The sequence below is a fragment of the Salmo trutta genome, chromosome 19, assembly GCF_901001165.1.
Source record: "Salmo trutta chromosome 19, fSalTru1.1, whole genome shotgun sequence".
Lineage (NCBI taxonomy): Eukaryota > Metazoa > Chordata > Actinopteri > Salmoniformes > Salmonidae > Salmo > Salmo trutta.
Genome location: NC_042975.1, coordinates 53,278,198 through 53,295,367, shown reverse-complemented (window position 1 = coordinate 53,295,367; position 17,170 = coordinate 53,278,198). Strand labels below are relative to the sequence as shown.

The 17,170-nt window shown below is 45.5% G+C and overlaps 1 protein-coding gene across 1 annotated transcript; it reads left to right on the top strand.

Annotated features, from left to right (window-relative positions):
• The first annotated feature begins 7,149 nt into the window (after positions 1–7,149).
• LOC115153729 (beta-crystallin A1) lies at positions 7,150–10,762 on the top strand. The gene is made up of 5 exons (XM_029699320.1): positions 7,150–7,218; positions 7,998–8,193; positions 8,462–8,603; positions 8,985–9,127; positions 10,173–10,762. Exons 2-5 carry the CDS (start codon positions 8,018–8,020, stop codon positions 10,318–10,320), a joined length of 609 nt encoding a protein of 202 aa, XP_029555180.1. The 5' UTR covers positions 7,150–7,218; positions 7,998–8,017; the 3' UTR covers positions 10,321–10,762.
• The last annotated feature ends 6,408 nt before the right edge of the window (positions 10,763–17,170 follow it).

The window sequence follows — 17,170 nt, the reverse complement described above, 5'->3', positions numbered from 1 at the left end:
CTCAGTCTCCTCTGAACAGTTGATGTTGACATTTGTCTGTTACTTGAACTCTGTGAAGCATTTATTTGGGCTGCAATTTCTGAGGCTGGTAACTCTAATGAACTTATCCTTTCCAGCAGAGGTAACTCTGGGTGTTCCTTTCCTGTGGCAATTCTCATGAGAGCCAGTTTCATCATAGCCTTCCCTGTAGCTCAGTTGGTAGAGCATGGTGTTTGCAACACCAGGGTTGTGGGTTCGATTCCCACGGGGGGCCAGCACAGAAAAAAATATATTATGAAATGTATGAAAGTGTATGAAATGTATGCATTCACTACTGTAAGTCGCTCTGGATAAGAGTGTTGGCTAAAATGTAAATGTAATCATAGTTTTCAAAGTTATTGACATTTTTCCATATTGAGTGACCTTCATGTCTTAAAGTAATGATGGACTGTCGTTTCTCTTTGCTTATTTGAGCTTTTCTTGCCATAATATTGACTTGGTCTTTTACCAAATATATATTCTGTATACCGTCCCTACCAAACACATTAATAAGGAAAGAAATTCCACAAATGTACTTTTAACAAGGCACATCTGTTAATTAAAATGCATTCCAGGTACCACATGAAGCTGGTTGAGAGAATGCGAAGAGTGTGCAAAGCTGTCATCAAGGCAAAGGGTGTGTTAAGAGTGTGTATTGGAGGCGCGCTTTTTATTCCGGTCAAAATGACAGCACAAAATAACATAAAATGTGCCCAAAACACGGAACATAGACAAAAAGTAATGTGCGTAACAATATCCACAATATCAAAATACACGTAACACAAACAATCCTACACAAAGACATGATGGGGAACAGAGGAATAAATACATATGAATTGATTGGGGAATGAAAACCAGGTGTGCAGGGTACAAGCCAAAACAAATGGATACATGAAAAATGGAGCGGCGATGGCTAGAAAGCCGGTGATGTCAACTGCCGAACGCCGCCCGAACAGGGAAAGGAGCCAACTTCGGCGGAAGTCGTGACAGTGTGGCTACTTTGAAGTATCTCATATATAAAATATGTTTTGATTTGTTTAACACTTTTTTGGTTACTACATGATTCAATGTGTTATTTCATAGTTTTGATGTCTTCACTATTATTCTACAATGTAGAAAATAGTTAAAATAAAGAAAAACCCTTGAATGAGTAGGTGTGTGCAAACTTTTGACTGGTACTGTCATTGAATTGATCGGCCTAATCATATAATTACATATAGAATCACTATTAATTTAAAAGGATCTTTGTGGGCCTAGTTGTAAAGATTTGTCATTTCACTTTTAAAATGTATTACCTTTTATTGTGGTATAAACACAACCAGTCATGATGTTTTCATCTGATTGTCTTACAATCACTTTAAGGGCTCCTTTACTAGGCTACGCATGCACTTTCATCCGCTTATTTCCAGCCAAACCAGTGCTTGACTTAGGCAGGAGCTCACCGGAGCTGAGTACCAACACCTCAAATGTTCTACTGCTTGAGCTCCTGTTCCTCTTATAGAATATAAGCCCAAAAGTACCAGCATATATTTCAGTCCAAGTCAAGCACTGCTCCAAACAGTTACACAAAACACCAAAAAGTCGAATGATATTTGGCGATTGTCATTAGCCAAAATGTATGTGTCCACTGCTGTCCACCTGTCTCTTGTTGTCGGCCACTCATACCTGCCTTGGCAAAATGTCAATGTTCTCATCGAACCACATCACATTTTGGAGCATAGGCTATACCACCAGTTTTCAAGTCCATTCGCAAATGTTTCATGCCTCTGACATGCGGTAATGATTAAGAATGGTGTAATAGCCTACAGTTTTCTTGACATTTAGTTTTCATTGTGATAGGCTCATGTTTTACCGGGATGTCGTACCCCTAATATTTATTTTGCCGGGACGCCATACTTTCACCCCTGCACCTAACCCACAGAAAACTGGACACATTAATGTTCTTGCAACATTCCCATGAAACATGTCTATACTATTAGTAGATTATGTTCTGAGAACATGGTATCCACGTTCTGGGTAAGTTCTATTTCACATTAAGGGAATGGTCTCTTGGAAACATTCCTTGCACATCACTGGAAACATTCCTTTGAAACCATAAGTTAACAACCCAAATAGACTCTTAAGGGAACATTCTCTTAAGTGTTGGTGAATGTTGTTAGCTAGGTTGCGCAAAGTTCCCAGTCTTTACTGGCGGGAAACATCAGCTGTTCACAATGTATTGATTAACCAGAGATGGAACGCGTCAATGGGCACTCGTCATTCAATGAATGAATGGTGTTTTAAGCGTGCATTACTATTAGCCATATCAGCCTGTCAATTAGTTAGCCTAGTGTGGTATGTGGACTATCAAATTTACTCTCTGCGATCTTCTGCAAGCCCAGTACATCATCGGGAGTGATCACCATGTTCATGAGCTGTCCCTCCCCATGGTCGCCGGGACCCCAACGTTCATCGAGTCGCGTTCGGACTCGTCTGGCCGTTGCTGTTGTTACTGCTGCTTCCTCCAGTATCTCTTCCGCCACCGCAACTGCCGGGATTATTATCGGCAGACTTCTCAGCGCTTGACGGGTCCTGGCTGTTGCCTTTGCTGGTACAAGAATATCTAATTCCCCGTCCCTCCTCTCCCTTCTCAAAGCCCGGGCTTGCAAGAAACAAAAACAGTCGTCCACCCTCCTTGCTGCTCTCCCTTGCAGCTGCCTCTAAAGATGGCAAGCCAAAGCAAAGTAAGCTTTATGCCTTTTGGTCGTAGCTTAATTGAAAAGGGATGGTGAGTGGATGATTTTTTAAGCAATCTCAAGGAAGTGGCAGTATCATCTTCCTACCCAACCTGGTCTCAGAGCATTTAATATTATTCTGTATGAAAATTGAAGACACTCCATTTGGTATGATATGTTACGTTTCGTATGGTATGTAGTTATTTGTGGATGTCCATTCTTATGATATGTTATGAATTACAATTCGTATATGTTACGAATTTGCAAAACAAACAATATCATATGAATTTGTAAAACATGCAATATGTTAGGAATTTACAAAAAGCTAAAATGCTAAAGTTGTCCATGATGAGAATTTCACTCAGGTCGTGAAATGTCAGGTCATCAATGAGGAAATGCTACCCCCTAGAGGCCAGCTGCCTCTACTGCAGAACCAGTCACAAATAAAGGTGTGTTGTTTGTCATGGTTTGGTTTGTCATGAAAGTTGACATTTTTTTCCAGAATATTTTTTCATGAAAAGTCCAATTGGAATATGTACATTGCTAAGTTTGTCTCCACAAAAGGTGTAAGAACAGAAAGAGAACACTTCATGAATGTTTTCTTTGTGGATGATGTTGAGCTTTTTCTTCTATCCTTGTGGGGACCTAAAATCCCCCAAAGTCCCCACAAAGATAGTAAAACAAGGAAAATTCTCCCTCATGGGGATATTTCCCACGTCCCCATGAGGACAAAGTCTATTTTAAGTTTAGGGGTTAGGTTTAGGGTTACAGTTAGGGTTTGAATTAGGGTCAGGGGTTGGTGGTTTGGTTTAGGGTAAGGAGTTAGGTTTAGGGTTAAGGCTAAGGTTAGGGTTATGTTATGGGTTAGGTTTAGGGTTAGGGTTATGGTATGGTTTAACATTAGGGGTTAGGGAAAACAGTATTTTAAATGGAAATTCATTTTATGTCCCCACGAGGATAGAAGAGCATTTTTTTTTATTTTACCTCTATTTAACTAGGCAAGTCAGTTAAGAACAAATTCTTATTTTCAATGATGGCCTAGGAACAGTGGGTTAACTGCCTTGTTCAGGGGCAGAACGACAGATTTTTACCTTGTCAGCTGGGGGATTCGATCTTGCAACGTTCCGGTTTAATGTGTGTGTGTGTGTGTGAGAGTGTGTTGAATGTCTGTATACGGTAGAGTATATATATGGTCACAGAGAGCTCCTGCCATAGGCTTGCTGACTGTGATTATCTCTTTGTCACGCCTGGGCTACTGCTAGCATCAGCAGAAAGACACACACATTGATTTATACACATAATAGGAGCAGAGACCCTCCACACAAAACAACACACACACACGTTGATTTATACACATAATAGGAGCAGAGACCCTGCACACAAAACAGCACACACACACATTGATTTATACACATACTAGGAGCAGAGACCCTCCACACAAAACAACACACATTGATTTATACACCTACTAGGAGCAGAGGCCCTCCACAAAAAACAACACACACACACACACATTGATTTATACACCTACTAGGAGCAGAGGCCCTCCACACAAAACAACACACACATTGATTTACACATAATAGGAGCAGAGGCCCTCCACACAAAACAACACACACACACACACACACACACATTGATTTATACACATAGTAGGAGCAGAGGCCCTCCACACAAAACAACACACACACACACATTGATTTATACACCTACTAAGAGCAGAGACCCTCCACACAAAACAACACACACACACACACACACACACACACACACACACACACACACACACACACACACACACACACACACACACACACACACACACACACACACACACACACACACACACACACACACACACAGACAGAGAGAGGCCTGGGCAATGTGCTGACGTCAGTAAGCTGTTCCCTACATGTTCATTATTTGCTGGAGTGAAGTGAATGGATGCCGTAGCCTCTGTTAGATGCTTAGCATTGTACAGCCCTACCAGTCTCTCTCAATGCTGTTTTTTTCTGTCTCCGCCTGTTTGCTTTAGCAGCACAATTAAATATATAGAGAGTTAGAATAGGCTTTAGCATGCTACCATAGCACTGTCCTTTCTGCTCTCCCATTGTACCAGACAGAGCGTGCCTGCCCTGCCTACGTATGAACGGGCAATACTGTAACGTACATGGAAATAATGGCAATGCCACAATTCATGTTCATTTACATTCATTGTAAAAACCAAAAGGAAAAGGAGCTGAAATGGAAAATTGCTCTGCCTCAGGCATACTAGAAACTATTTCAAGACACAGTCTGTCATCACTTATAGCACATCAGTGAATTTACTTAGAAGGACAGACAAGTGTACATACACAAGCATGTAGACAAAAACAAAACACATCTAGGAAGAATCTTGCAGTGCTGAACAATTAGTGCTTTTTGAGGTCGATTCGGTTTTGGCTCTATTATCTTTTTTAATTGCACATTTTCATTTTTAACATTAAAATGCACTATACATTATGTGGGTTGAGTGCTGTAACAACGCTGAATAAAACAATTAATACTATCACTTATTAACCATAAGTTATTCACTATTCACATTACCTTACTTTAATAAAATATTTGTTTTATTTGATAACTTTATTAGTTCATTTCAAGTCATCATCTCATCTCTAAAGAGCTGCTGCCTACAACTGAAATGTTGATGGCCTATAATTAGGTACATCCTTAACTATTCACTATTTTACATCACAAACCAATGAACAAGGCTTATATAAACAGTAAGCAACATAATTGACAACGCTTTTCTGAATGTCATCTAAAGTATGTAACATTGCTGCAGAGGAGGACAGATCTGTATCCATGGCTCAAATAGTTCTTCTTTTTCATCACTTTCTCTCTTTTATACAACCCCCACAGCTGACATTTTATTTTATCATGGTCCATTCACATGGTCCGTTCATGCTGCCAATCAGAAATAACCAGCCAATACCCCAACAGTGCCAGTCTTTGCCAATGCATAGATCTGACTCTGGCATCAGTGTGACGCAACAGAAACCGGGATTTGTCGAACCAGGCAATGTTTTTCCACTCCTCATTGTCCAGTGTTGGTGATCGCGTGCCCACTGGAACCGCTTCTTGTTGTTTTTAGCTGAAAGGAGTGGGACCCGGTGTGATCATCTGCTGCAATAGCCCATCCTTGACATGGACCAACGAGTTGTGCATTCCGAGATGCCTTTCTGCACACCACTGTTGTACTGCTCTGTTATTTGCCCATTTGTGGCCCGTGTCTTAGCTTGCACGATTCTTGCCTCTCTCATCAGCGATCTGTTATCGCACAGAGGACTGCCGCTGACTGGATGTTTTTTGTTTGTCACACCATTCTCTGTAAACCTTAGACACTGTCGTGCGTGAAAAGCCCAGAAAGCCAGACGTTTCTGAGATACTGGCCCTGGCGCGCCTGGCACATAAGGTCATACCACGCTCAAATTCACTTAGGTCACTCGTTCTGCCTATTCTAACGTTCAATCGAACAGTAACTGAATGTCTCGATGCCTGTCTGCCTGCTTTATATAGCAAGCTAAGGCCACGTGACAGTCTATAGGAGCTAATCATTTTCATGAACTGGGTGGTGTACCTAATAAACTAGCCACTGAGTGCATATAAGACAATATACGATGGGTATGATGCAAAAATACTTGTTTAATGTTCTAATTGTGTTGGTAACCAGTTTATAATATCAATAAGGTACATACAGCTTTATCCAGGAACGATGTAAATCAAAGCGACGTGCCTAAGTACAGCCCTTAGCCATGGCCAATATATAACACCCCCTTTGGGTCTTATTGCTTAATTATATCCTATACAGTTGGTGTGTTTGTTTCACCGTATGTACAGGGTGTGAATTATGTTTATGTGTCTATGTTGGTCTCTGTGTGTCTCTGTATGTCTGTGCCTCTGTGAACACTAGGTTTCTCTCTGTGAGCAAATGTGTGTGAGTGTGTGTGTGCGTATGTGTATGTCCATACAAAATTAACCCATGCGACGTGTACACGGGCCAATGTAAAGACATGCATTCATTATTTGTCTGTCTGTCTGTCTGTCTGTCTGTCTGTCTGTCTGTCTCTGTCTGTCTGTCTGTCTGTCTGTCTGTCTGTCTGTCTGTCTGTCTGTCTGTCTGTCTGTCTGTCTGTCTGTCTGTCTGTCTGTCTGTCTGTCTGTGTGTCTGTGTGTGTGTCTGTGTGTGTGTCTGTGTGTGTGTGTGTCTGTGTGTGTGTGTGTCTGTGTGTGTCTGTGTGTGTCTGTGTGTGTCTGTGTGTGTCTGTGTGTGTGTGTGTTTCAGGAAGGCTCAGGCCCAGTAACAATGGATCCCAAAGCAAAGTGCTGACAGTGAAGTGGGTGTGGCTGACCCCCTAGCCCCGAAGGTGTGTATATATACCCACACACACACCTCCCTGGCAGAGCGCTTAGTGGAACCCTGCGAAACACACAGCTTACGTTTTAGGTAGGTCTGCTGGCAGATAGCTTCATGTTTATCTAATAGATTTAATTTACTCCCATGTTTGGATAGGTCTGATCTGATTGGCCTTGGCACATAGCTTTATGTTTATGAAGTGGTGATGAACCATAAAGTTATTTTATTGGAGATTCTCCATTGAGCATGTTTTTTTTAAGACGTAAGGCTTGATCTGGGTCCCGGAAACCGGCCCATAGATTTCTATTTGTCTGTGTGATAGAGCTTCGCAGGGCTATTAGAACAGGGGACAATAAAATAATGTTTCCCAAATGATGGGTCTGGAACCAGTGGTGACTGGGAGTTGTTAGACTGTTAGTAGCGGGATCCGTTTTTGTTTGATCTTGTTTTGGAGGATTAGAATACTATTATTTGAAAGGCTTCAGTTTAGGTGTAATGGTATAGAATAGTCTGAGAACCATTGAGGCTAAGATGACCGGGAGCTTCAGTGCAGACGTATGACTGGTCATCATGTATAGATCACTCTGTTTATTTAAAAGAGCTTACCAGGGCTTTGTATAGAGCTGGTCAGGCGTCCTCCACACGTCTGTCTGAGGCTTTACCTCAAGGTTCATTGAACTGTGTTGTTCTGTAGCTACTGGTCAGGGGACCAAAGGCTATGGGCCATTCACTGGGAGCTTCAAGGCAGGGTGGGATTTCTTGGTGTAGGCATAAAAAATGTTTTGGTCAAGAATTAACTTAATCATTTATATATTCAGTTAATATCTCCCTCTGTATCCCTCTCTCCTATCTCTCGCTCTCCATTTCAGCACTGAGACAGAAGGACATAATGGCTCTGACCAACCCAATGAACCCTGTGAACCCCATGCCCATGGGCCCATGGAAGATCACAGTGTACGACCAGGAGTACTTCCAGGGAAAGCGTATGGAGTTCACCGCCTGCTGCCAGAACATCATGGAGTGTGGCATGGAGAACATCCGGTCCCTGAAGGTTGAGTGTGGAGCGTAAGTATTCCCAAACTTTTCCCAAAACATGGAAGACTTAGAGGAGGTTTTCCAGCAGGCTAACATGAGCCAATGTCAGCCATTATTGCACTGGGCACTGACTAATCTTTCTCACTTTCTTTCTCTCTCTCTCCCTACCTTCCTTTCTTTCTCCCTACATCGCCCTCTCTGTCATTACATCTCTCTCCATCACTATCTCCCTCTTTCCATCTCCCTTTCTCTCCCTCCTTAATTTCCTCCCTGTATCCCTCCTTTTTCCTCCCTCTAGCTGGGTTGGGTATGAGCACTCCAGTTTCTGTGGCCAGCAGTTTGTCCTGGAGAAGGGAGACTACCCCCGTTTTGAGGCCTACAGCGGCAGCAACTCCTACCGCATTGAGAGGATGATCTCGTTCAGACCCATCTGCTCCGCTGTGAGCCCTTGAATGCATCCAATATGGCACCCTATTCCCTATATACTGCACTACTTTTGACCAGGGCCCTTAGCGCTCTGGTCAAAAGTAGTAGCCTATATAGGAAATATTACAACATACAATATTATCCCATCCCACATTATCATGGATCATCACATTATTATCATTACAACATTATCTACAATGCATCAAATCACATTACCTTTACTATAACAACTCAAGACAACATAACATTCAATGACATTATCATGCAAAGGTTACCAGATTATTTACATTGCATAATATTGTATAGCCTTATGATATATTCAATTATCGATAACAATACATGAAATACTATAATAATGTAAACTGCTGCTTAAAATCTCTCTCTCTCTCTCTCAGAGCCACAAGGAGTCCCGTATGACCATCTATGAGAAGGAGAACATGATTGGTCGCCAGTTTGAGATGTGTGATGACTACCCCTCCCTGCAGGCCATGGGCTGGTTCAACAATGAGGTTGGATCCATGCACATCCAGAGCGGAGCGTAAGCACTAATGCCATGACAGGGACAATGCCACTTCACACTAAATATACTACCTCTGCTATTACTACAAGTGCACAATTGCAGCTGAACCATCTACTCACTCAGCTTTAACTACAACTGAAATACTACTACTACTCTACTTGTACTACTACTAGTACACTACTGACACAGACCAATCTCTACTGCTAATAATGACTGCTTCTACTACTGCTACTACAAGTACACTACCGACACAGACCAACCAATCTCTACTACTAATAATAACTGCTACTACTACACTACAACAACACTACAACAACACTACTACTAATACTACTACTATAACACTACTACTACTACTAAAACACTACAACACTACCACTACATTACTATTACTACTACTGACTACACTACAACACCACAACTACTACTACAACACTACTACTAATACTACTACTACTACTACTGCTATACTACCACTACTACTTCAACTACAACACTACTACTGCTACTGACTACACTACTAATAGTACTATTACTACTACTACTACACTAATACCAATACTACTACTACTGCACTACTACTACTACTGCACTACTACTACTACTGCACTACTACCACTACTACTACTACTGCACTACTACTACTACTACTAATACTACCACTACTACTACTACTACTACTACTACTACACTACTACTACTACTACTGCACTACTACTACTACTACTACTACTACTACTGCACTACTACCACTACTACTACAACACTAATACCAATACTACTACTACCACCACTACTACTACTACTACTACTTCTGCACTACTACTAGTCTACAACACTAATACCAATACTACTTCTACTGCACTACTACAGCTGGCCAACCTTTCCTCTATAATCGCAAACCTCCAATAATACACTACATTGTAATAATTTTTACACTTTTATTGCCTGCACTGCTCTGTCCTATTGCCAAGTTCATTCTCATCCTCATTCCCATGGCCCACTCTGACTCACCTCACAGTAACAGTGTATCTGATTGATCTGTTCTCTTCTCTCCCTCTAGCTTTGTGTGCTACCAGTTCCCTGGCTACCGTGGCCACCAGTACATCATGGAGTGTGACTGCCACGGAGGAGAGTACAAGTGTTACCGTGAGTTTGGCTCCCATGCCCAGACCCCTCAGATCCAGTCTATCAGGAGAATTCAGCACTGAGCAGGAAACACCTTCATCCTTCCTCCTCTACTCCTCCTCTTCTTCTACTTCCTACTCCTCCTCCCTCTCTTCTCTCCCCTCTCCTACTACTCCGCCTTCTACTCTGCCTCCTCTCCCTCGCCCATCCCGGTTCCGCTGGTCCAGCTAGTCCAGGCAGGATTGTGGGCTGGGCCTCAGGTGCTTACCGGCGACGTCACATGTTCACGGCACTTATTTTTTTAAACCATCATGAAAAACAAAGGAAGAACGAATTGAAAGACAGAAGGAATGACAGAGACGAGAGAAAGAGTAATGAATCCTCGACACCTTTTTGCTCCTCTTCGTCCACGACATCATCATCATCATCACTATTGCCTGTCACTGTAGTTGTGATGGTAAAGATTGTATGAGACTGATGAATAAAGAGAACAAGCAAAAGAAAGAGAGAATAACAAGACAATGACTGGCTTGTAGTTGTGTAACTGTGTTTGTTTGTCCTGCACTTCCAACCCACACACACAGATATGGGGGAGAGAGGGTGGAAACAGAAGGGGCTGACATGGGAATATAGTACCGTGATAAACAGCGTTTATAGACCATATGACCAAGCACTTATTAATTCACCTGCTTTTGAGGGTAACTGGGGGGAACGCAGGTGCAAGGTGCAAGTGATAAAGGACTCACTTGCCGGGTAGGAAACCCTGTTCTGTTGGGTTGGGGAACCATTGCATCGAGGACACTGTGTGGAGTGGCGGGGAGCCAAACTGTGCTGTTTCAGTATAGCATGCAGTTATAGCTGAGAGTATTGCTGTTTGGACAGTGCCCGAAGAAATGTGTGTGCATTTACGTACGGACAGAGTATTGAGCACTTACTGTAGGCCTGAAGAGTATCGCTAAGGATCAAAACTGGGAGGACAAAAAAAAGGAGAAAAGGCAAAGCGGGAAAAACGCTGGTAGGCTTGGACATGGCACAGAGAGACAGGAAACACATTGATAAATACAATGGGGAAAACAAGCGACACCTGGAGGGGGTGGAGACGATAACGAGCACAGGTGAAACAGATCAGGGTGTGACACTCTCCTTAACCCTCTCTCTGGCCCTGGGAGAGACACAGACTTTGAGGCCTTTTACTGCTGAGATAGGCTACCATACCTCGCTTCAACCTGACACCATTGTCCAGTTGCAGAGGCCACTTCACCTCTGTGTTAGGGACCAGGGCGCCAGACAACTCAGTCAGTTGACCTGATCAGCCAATCACAGGCCATGTCAGGTGGGGTAAGTCTGAGACCCCTATTCCTTCTTGTTCTTTAGTTGGACACAGGGGTATAGTGAGACAAAAGGTAAAAAACTGCATCACCTCAACACAACTCACCACTGGGCCTTTCCTACAAGGACAAGCCTCCTCCTTGGACTTCTCAACGTGTGTTAGTGTGTCACTGACCATGTAAGTGGACTTTGTTAGGGTTCATGTTTAAATTCTGTGTCTGTATATAGTAGGCCCCTGGTACTGTGTAACTACTGCATAATTACTATTGTGTGCTTATTAATTTGAGGGTTACATGTTGCTATCACATGCCTGTTTACTAGCCACACTACTTTGTCCTATTTGTCTGTGTCATGTCCTGACCAGCAGAGGGAGTAGTGGTGTAGTATTTTGGTCAGGACGTGGCAGAAGAAGTCTGTATGTGTTGTCTAGTATGTCTGTTTCTGTGTTGGTCTTGTGACTCCTGATCAGGAACAGCTGGGGATCGTTGTTCCTGATTGGGAGTCATATATTTAGGAGTATGTTTGTCACTTGGGTTTGTGGGTGGTTGTGCTAACACTGCTAGTCTTTTGTTTGTACGTAGCCTGTTGTTAGTAATTATTGTTTTTCCCGTGGATGCTTTGCTCTTTTATATTAAAAAGATGAGTATCCACATTCCGTCTGCAGTTTGGTCCATACAACACGGCTTCAACTATTGTGACAGTCTGGCCCTTTTGGCATAGTTCAGGGGTACTTTACATGTTCAGGCCATGAGGTAAAATCTCTCCCTATTACACTCTATAGGTTAAGATGGCTGCCAGCCAGTTGTTATGACTGGCCTTCTCGGGTCAGGTTACCGGGGACCACAATCCTACAGAGAGATCTCCCACACCCACCAGAGGAGAAGAGATTGAGAGGAATGAAGATGGGGAGGTTATATGACACCTCACGCTCATTGTAAATCTAAGGCAGCAGACAAAATTCCTTTGTCCTCTCACTATGGAGAACCGGCCTCAGAACATTAACATGCAATAAATGGACTTTGGAACAATGGGTTTCGTCAGCCACAATGGTGGTAATGACGATAGATGGAATATGAAAATTATTGTCATTTTTGTTATGTTATTAAAAGTTAAAGGACGACGTTATAATGAAAACATTGTAACTTTAAGAGTTTTCCTAGTATATGCTTGATGTTTATACATTGTACGTTGGGGGGAAAATGTCAAAATCAAAGAGAATGTTTTTGCAAAGATGAAATGTGAAGTTAGTTGTCTAAATTGGATCTGAGTAAAATCCAGACCTTGCCTTGTAACTTGGTACGCCCAGAAAATTGCCCTAAAGGCCGGAAACTCCCACTTCCGAGCCGAGGGTATAAGACATGTGTCATGAAAATCTTTAGGAGAAGTAGAGGAGCCAGGCGCAGGACACAGGGATCAATGTAAACAAACGTGTTTCCTTAAATAATCAATAAATCTTCTCCGAGGACAATACATATCGCGGAGAAAACACCTCCGTTCACACACAACAGGAAACAATTACCAACAAGACAAACAGGAAATGCAGAGGTTTAAATAATGAACATTAGGGAAAATCAAAACAGGTGTACACAATAAAGACAAAACCAAACGAACAGTGAAACATCGATCGGTGGCAACTAGTAAGCCGGTGACGTCGACCGCCGAACGCCGCCCGAACAAGGAGAGGGGTCGACTTCGGCGGGAGTCGTGACAGTACCCCCCCCCCTGACGCGCGGCTCCAGCAGCGCGCCGACACCGGCCTCGGGGACGACCCGGAGGACGGGGAGCAGGGCGATCCGGACGGAAGTGGTGAAAATCCTGGATTAATGACGGATCCAGGATGTCTTCCGCCGGTACCCAGCTTCGCTCCTCCGGGCCATACCCCTCCCACTCCACGAGGTACTGAAGGCCCCTCGCCCGACGTCTGGAGTCCATAATGGCTCGTACGGTATATGCCGGGGCCCCCTCGATGTCCAGAGGGGGCGGAGGAACCTCCCGTACCTCCGACTGCTGGAGCGGACCAGTCACCACCGGCCTGAGGAGAGACACATGGAACGAGGGGTTAATATGATAATCAGGGGGAAGTTGTAACCTATAACAAACCTCGTTCAATCTCCTCAGGACTTTAAATGGCCCCACAAACCGCGGACCCAGCTTCCGGCAGGGCAGGTGAAGGGGCAGGTTTCGGGTCGAGAGCCAGACCCGATCCCCCGGTGCATAAACCGGGACCTCACTGCGGTGGCTGTCGGCACTCGCCTTTTGGCGTCTGATGGCTCGTTGAAGACGTACATGGGCAGCGTTCGATGTCTCCTTCGAGTGCCGAAACTATTCATCCACCGCAGGAGCGTCGATCTGGCTCTGATGCCATGGTGCCAGGACCGGCTGATACCCTAGCACACACTGAAACGGGGTAAGGTTAGTGGAAGAGTGTCGTAGGGAATTTTGGGCCATCTCCGCCCAAGGGATAAATGATGCCCACTCTCCCGGCCGGTCCTGGCAATAGGACCGCAGAAACCTACCCACCTCTTGGTTGACTCTTTCCACCTGCCCGTTACTCTCGGGGTGGAACCCTGAGGTAAGACTGACCGAGACCCCCAGGCGTTCCATAAACACCCTCCAGACTCTAGACGTAAATTGGGGACCCCGATCAGAGACTATATCCTCAGGCACCCCGTAGTGCCGGAATACATGGGTGAATAGGGCCTCCGCAGTCTGTAGGGCCGTAGGGAGACCGGGCAAAGGAAGGAGATGGCAGGATCTAGAAAACTGATCCACAACGACCAGGATCGTGGTGTTACCCCGCGACGGGGGAAGATCCGTCACGAAATCCACCGATAGGTGTGACCACGGTCGTTGCGGAACGGGAAGGGGTTGTAATTTCCCTCTGGGCAGATGTCTAGGTGCCTTGCACTGTGCGCATACCGAACAGGAGGAGACAGAAACCCCCACGTCCTTGGCTAACGTGGGCCACCAGTACTTCCCCGTAAGGCAGCGCACCGTCCGACCTATACCAGGATGACCAGAGGAGGGTGATGTGTGGGCCCAACAGATCAAACGATCGCGAACATCAAACGGCACGTACACGCGCCCAACGGGACACTGGGAGGGAGTGGGTTCTGCACGTGACGCCCGTTCGATGTCCGCATCCACCTCCCATACCACCGGTGCCACCAGGCATAAGGCTGGAATTATGGGAGTGGGCTCTGTGGACCGCTCCTCTGTATCATACAGCCGGGACAGTGCGTCTGCCTTGACGTTCTGGGAACCTGGTTTGTAGGAAAGAGTGAAAACAAAGCGTGTGAAAAACATAGCCAACCTAGCCTGGCGAGGGTTCAGTCTCCTCACTGCCCGAATATACTCCAGATTTCGGTGGTCAGTCCAAATGAGGAAAGGGTGTCTAGACCCCTCAAGCCAATGTCTCCACGCTTTCAGAGACCCGACAACAGCTAACAACTCCCTATCCCCCACGTCATAGTTTCGCTCCGCCGGGCTGAGCTTCTTCGAAAAGAAAGCACAGGGGCGGAGTTTTGGTGGGTTACCCGAGCGCTGAGATAGCACAGCCCCTATTCCAGCCTCGGATGCATCCACCTCAACTATGAAAGCTAAGGAGGGATCAGGATGCGCCAGCACTGGAGCCGTGGTAAACAGAGCCTTCAGGTTACCAAAAGCTCTGTCCGCCTCAGCCGACCACCGCAACCGCACCGGTCCCCCCTTCAGTAAGGAGGTAATGGGAGCCGCCACCTGGCCAAAGCCCCGGATATACCTCCGGTAGTAGTTGGCAAACCCTAAAAACCGCTGCACCTCCTTTACCGTGGTTGGAGTCGGCCAATTACGCACGGCTGAAATGCGGTCAGTCTCTATCTCTACCCCTGACGCGGACAAATGGTACCCAAGGAAGGAGACGGACTGTTGAAAGAACAGACATTTCTCCGCCTTGACGTAAAGGTCATGCTCCAACAGTCGACCAAGCACCGTACGCACAAGGGACACATGCTCAGCGCGGGTGGTGGAGTATATGAGAATATCATCTATATACACCACTACACCCCGCCCGTGCAGGTCTCTGAAGATCTCATCCACAAATGATTGGAAGACGGATGGAGCATTCATTAACCCATACAGCATGACGAGGTACTCATAGTGCCCAGATGTAGTGCTAAATGCCGTCTTCCACTCATCCCCTCCCCTGATACGCACCAGGTTGTACGCGCTCCTGAGGTCCAATTTTGTGAAGAAGCGCGCCCCCGAGCAATGACTCTGTCATACTGGCGATCAGAGGTAGCGGGTAACTGTATTTCACAGTAATCTGGTTCAAACCTCGATAGTCAATGCACGGGCGTAAACCTCCATCCTTCTTCTTCACAAAAAAGAAGCTCGAGGAGACAGGTGAAATAGAGGGCCGAATCTATCCCTGTCCCAGAGATTCAGCGACATATGTTTCCATAGCCGCCGTCTCCTCCTGTGACAGAGGATACACGTGACTCCTGGGAAGTGCAGCACCCTCCAGGAGATTTATCGCACAATCCCCCAGTCGATGGGGTGGTAATTGAGTCGCCTTCCTTTTACAGAAGGCGATTGCCAAATCGGCATATTCGGGAGGAATGTGCAAGGTGGAAACCTGCTTTGGACTTTCCACCGTAGTGGCACCTAAGGAAACACCTAAACACCTCCCTGAACACTGACAGGACCATCCCTTGAGAACCCTCTGTTGCCACGAAATAATAGGATCATGAGAAGCCAACCAGGGAAGCCCCAACACAACGGGAAACGCAGGAGCGTCAATCAGAAAGAGACTAATACTCTCTTCATGACTCTCCTGCGTCACCATAGCAATGGGAACTGTGACCTCCCTAATTAGCCCAGACCCCAAAGGACGACTATCTAGGGCATGTATAGGGAAGGGAACATCAACGGGAACAATAGGAATCCCTAATCTATTGGCCAAAGACCGATCTATAAAGTTCCCAGCTGCGCCTGTATCTACTAGCGCCTTATGCTGGGAATGCGGGGAAAACACCGGAAATCTTATAGATAACCACATGTGAGCAACAGGGGGGTCTGGGTGAGTCGTGTGCCTACTCACCTGAGATGAACCACCAGTGTTCCGCCTACCACCTCGATTACCTGGAAAACCTCCCCAGCACCGACCAGCAGTGTGTCCTCTGCGGTCACCTCTGGTGCATGGAACGGTTTCCCCTCCGGTCTCCCTAGTACCAGCCCCACCCAACTCCATTGGTGTTGGGTCTAAGGGACTGGAGGATGGAACCAACGGACCCCGATCTGGACGTCCGCGGGAGGCCAGCAGGTTATCCAGCTGGATAGATAAGTCCACCAGCTGGTCCAAGTGGAGGGTGGTGTCCCTGCAGGCTAGCTCCCTACGAACGTCCTCTCGCAAACCACACCTGTAGTGATCGATCAGGGCCCGCTCATTCCATCCTGCACCAGCCGCCAGAGTTCTAAAATCCAGGGCAAACTCCCGAGCTCTCCTCATCTGAATAGGCGAACTGGCTGCTCCTGCTGACTCCATTGCTGGTCGGTAATTCTGTCATGAAAATCTTTAGGAGAAGTAGAGGAGTCAGGCGCAGGACACAGGGATCAATGTAAACA